This window comes from Zonotrichia leucophrys, unplaced genomic scaffold (genome assembly GCF_028769735.1).
Source record: "Zonotrichia leucophrys gambelii isolate GWCS_2022_RI unplaced genomic scaffold, RI_Zleu_2.0 Scaffold_1755_8939, whole genome shotgun sequence".
Taxonomy (NCBI): domain Eukaryota; kingdom Metazoa; phylum Chordata; class Aves; order Passeriformes; family Passerellidae; genus Zonotrichia; species Zonotrichia leucophrys.
Genome location: NW_026993960.1, coordinates 5,001 through 8,939, shown reverse-complemented (window position 1 = coordinate 8,939; position 3,939 = coordinate 5,001). Strand labels below are relative to the sequence as shown.

General features: G+C 49.1%; 1 protein-coding gene across 1 annotated transcript; it reads left to right on the top strand.

Moving 5' to 3' along the window:
• Positions 1-2,712: 2,712 nt before the first annotated feature.
• Positions 2,713-3,742, top strand: LOC135442176 (uncharacterized; the record flags this gene model as incomplete). Its single annotated transcript, XM_064701717.1, has 2 exons — positions 2,713-2,803; positions 3,606-3,742. Coding segments are annotated over 2 exons (228 nt in total), but the record flags the coding sequence as incomplete, so codon positions are not given.
• Positions 3,743-3,939: the final 197 nt, after the last annotated feature.

The window sequence follows — 3,939 nt, the reverse complement described above, 5'->3', positions numbered from 1 at the left end:
GCAGAGCAGCAGCGAGCAAAGCAAAGACAAGAGAGCAGCACAGCCCCCGCCCCCAGCCCCCCCCAGCAAAGCAGAGCAGCAAGTAGCTTGCAGCAAAGCAGCTGCAAGCAGAAGAAGCAGAGGCAGCAAAAGAAAGTGCAGCAGCATAAGCTAGATAGCAGAGTGCAGAATGCAAAAGCAGCAAGAGTAAAGCAGCAGAGAAGCAGCAGCAGCAAAAGCAGCAGAGCAGGAAGAGCAGCAGGGCAGAAGCAGCAGAGCAGCAAAAGCAGCAGAGCAGACGACGCAGCAGCAAAAGCAGGCAGACAAGCAGAGAAGCAGAAAAGAGCAAGAGAAGCAAGCTGCCAAAGCAGCAAGCAGAGCAGCCAGCAAAAGCCGCAAAGCAGAAGCAAGCAGAGCTAGCAAGCAGAGAAAAAGCAAAAAAATAAAGAGAGCAAAGGCAGAGCAAGCAGAAGAGCAATAGAGCAGAAGCAAGAGCGCGCAAGAAGAAGCAGCAAGAAGAAAGCAGCAGCAAAGAAGCAGGCAGAGCTAAAGCAGCAGAAGCAAGCAGCAGCAGAGCAGCCAGCAGGCAATGAGAGAAGCAAAGCAGAGCAAAGAGAAGCAAGAGCAAAGCAGCAGCAGCAAAAAGCAAGAAGAAAGCACCCAGCAGCAAGAAGAAGCGAGCGCAGAAAGAGGCAAGAAGCAGAAAGAGCAGCCGAGCAAAGAAAAGAAAGGGCAAGAAAGGAGCAGCAAGGCAAGAGGGGAGAAAAGAAATAGCAAAAAAGAGAAGTGAGAGCAGAGCAGAAGAAGGAGGCAGCAAGAAGCAGCAGAGAGAGCAGAGAGCAAAGCAGAGAGCAAAAGAGAGGAGCACCCAGGGAAAGGCAGCAGAAGCGAGCAAGCAACAGCAGAGAAAGGGGCCCCAAGCAGCAGAAGAGGCAGAGACCCAAGCAGAAGCAGAAAAAAGGAGCAAGAGTAGGAAGAAAGAAAGCAGCAGCAAAGAAGAGAAAGCAAGAAAGAGAAGAGCAAAAGCAGAGAAAGAGACAGAGCAGAGGAAGCAGAGCAGCAGAGCAAGAGCAAAGGGCAAGCAGAAGAGAAGAAGAAGCAAGAGAGAGCAGAAGAAAAAAAGCAAAGCATAAGGAAAAAAAGCGCAGAGAGCAGAAAAGAGCAAGAGCAGGGAAAAGAGATGAGCAAGCAGAGAGCAGGAAAGGGAAACCCAGAAGCAGAAAGAGAAAAGAAAGAAGCAGGAGAGAGAGAGAAAGGGGGAAGCAGGGGAAGCAAAAGAGAAGAGAGCAAGATGCAGCAGAAAGCAGCAAAGGAAGCTGAAAGCAGATGAGAGAGCACCCAGGAGGAAAAAAAAGGAGCAGAGAAACCCCCCCAAAAAGAGAGGCGAAGGGGGGAAGCAAAAAGCAAAAGCAAAAACCCAAGAAAAAAAGCGGGCACAGCAAGAAAAAGAGCAAGAGAAAAACAGCAGAACAAGCAGCAAGAGCAGAAGCAAGAGAGCAAGCAGCAAGCAGAAGCAGAAGCAGCAGAGAGCAAAGCAGAAAAAGGAGTAAGAAGCAGCAGCAAAAGAAGAGCAAAAGAGCAGAAGCAAGCAAGCAACAGCAAGCAGCAGCAAGGCAAAAGCAGAGCAAAAGAGCAGCAGCAGAGCACAGCAAGCTAGGCAGAGGCAAAGCAGAGCAGAGCAAGCAGAGAGAGAAGCAGAAGAGAGCAAGAGAAGCCAGCAAAGCAGAGCATAAAAGCAAGCGAGCAGTAGCAGCAAAGAAGCAGAAGCAAAGCAAAGACATGCAGCAGAGCAAAGCAGCAGCAAAGAGCAGAAGAGCAAGCAGAAGCAAAGCAGAGAGCAGCAGAAAAGGAAAGCAAGCAGCAAGAAAGCAGCAGAGCAGCAGCAGAGAGCAAGAGCACAGCAAAAAAGCAAGCAGAATAAGCAGAAGCAAAGAGCAAGATAGCACAGCTGCAGAAGCAGGAGCAAAGCAACAAGAAGAGAGCAGCAAGCAGAAAGGCAGCAAAAAGCAAGAGCAGAGAAGCAGCAAAAAGCAGCAAAGCAGCAAAGAAGCAGCAAAGAGCAAGAGCAGCAGAGCAGAAGCAAGCAAGCAAGAAGCAATAAAGAGCAAAGCAAGAAAGCAAGGAAAGCAGAGCCAAGGCAGAGCAAGCAGAGCAGAGCGAAAGAGCAAGAGAGCAGCAGCAAAGCAGAAAAAGCAGCAAGAGCAAGCAAAGCAGAGAGCAAGCCAGCAAAGAGCAGCAGACAGAAAGAGCAAGCAGCAAGCAGAGCAAGCAAGAAGAGAAGCAAGCAAGCAGCAGAAAGAGCAGAGAGAAGAGCAGAGAGCAGCAAGAGCAAAAGCAGCAGAAGCAAGAAAGAGCAGCAGCAGCAAAGCAGAGCAAGAGGAGAGAGCAAGCAGCAGAAAGCAAGAAGAGCAGGAAGCAGAAAAGCAAGCAGCAGAGAAGAGCAAGCAGCAAGCAAGCAGAGCAGAGCAAGCAGAAGCAAGCAGCAACAAGAAGAAGAGAAGGCTAAGACAAGAGCAAAGCAGCTAAAGAGCAAGAAGCAGCAGAGCAAGAGCAAGCAAGCAAGAAAGAAGAAGCAGCAGCCAGCAAGAAAGAGAGAGAAAGCAGAGCAGAAAAGCAGAGCAGCAAAGAAAAAGTAGCAAGCAGCAGCAAGAGCTAAGATGCAGCAGCAAAGCAGAAGCAGAATGAGAGAAGAAGCAGAGAGCAGGCAAAGAAAGCAGCAGCAAACAGAGCAGAAGAAAGCATGAGGCCAAGCAGAAGCAAGATAAGCAGAAAAAGCCAAGAGAAGAGCAGCAAGAAGCAAGAGCAAAGAGAGCAGAGCAAGCAAGCAAGGAGTAGCAGGCAGAGCAGCAAAGCAGAAGCAGCAGAAACAAAGCAGAGAGAGAGCGCAGAAGCAGACAAGCAAGCAGAGCAGCAAGAGCTAGCAGAGCAGAGCAAGCATAAGAGAAGCAGAGCAGCAGCAGCAAGCAAAGCAGCAAATGCAAAAAGAAGAAGCAGCAGAGGAAAAAAAAAAAGAGAGCAGCAGGCAGCAAGAGTGCAGAGCAAAGGCAGAGCAAAGCAGCAAAGCAGCAAGCTAGAAGCAGAAGCAGCAAAGCAGGAAGAAGAGCAAGAAGAGAGCAGCAAGCAAGCAAAGCAAGAAGAGCAGCAGCGAAGAGCAGCAGCAAGCAAAGAGCAAGAAGCAGAGCAGAGAAGAGAAGGAGAGCAAAAGCAGAGCAAGCAAAGCAGCCAGCAAGCAGAGAAGTAGAAAAGAAGAAAAGCAGCAGAATGAAGAGCAGAAGAAGCAAAAGCAAAAGATAAGCAAGAGAGAAAAGAAGCAGCAAAGCATGCAAGAAGCAGAGAGAGAAAGCAAATGAGAAGAGCAGAGAGCAGAAGAAAAGCAGAGCAAGCAAAAGTAAGCAGCAGCAGAAAAAGCAGAGCAGCACGAGAAAGCAGCAAGCAGAAAAAGGCAAGAGCAAAAAGAGCAAAGCAAGAAAAAAGCAAGAGAGCAGAAGCAAGCAGCAGCAGCAGTGCAGCAGCAGGCAGCAGAGCTGAGCAAAGCAAAAGAAAAAAGCAAAGCAAAGACGCAGCAGAGGAGAAGAGCAGAGCAAAAAGCAGCAGAGCAGAAGCAGAAGCAGAGCAGAAATGAGCAGAGAGAAGCAGCAGCAAAGCTAAGCAGCTAGAGCAAAGAGCAAGAGAAAGCAGAGCAGAGCAGAGAGCAAAGAGAAGAGCAGCAGAGAAAGAGCAAGAGAAAAAGCAGAAAGAAAGCAAAAAGAGCAGAGAGCAATAAAAGAGAAGCAAGCAGAAACCCATAAGCAGTAAGCAAGCAGGAAGAGCAGCATAGTGAGCAGCAAGCAAAGCAGCAGCAAGAGAAGCAATAGGAGCAAAGCGAGAGCAGCAGAGCAAGCAGCAAGCAAGCAGCAAAGAAGCAGAGCAGCAAAGCAAGCCAGAGCAAGGCAAGCAGCAGCAGAAAGAGCAAGCTAAGCA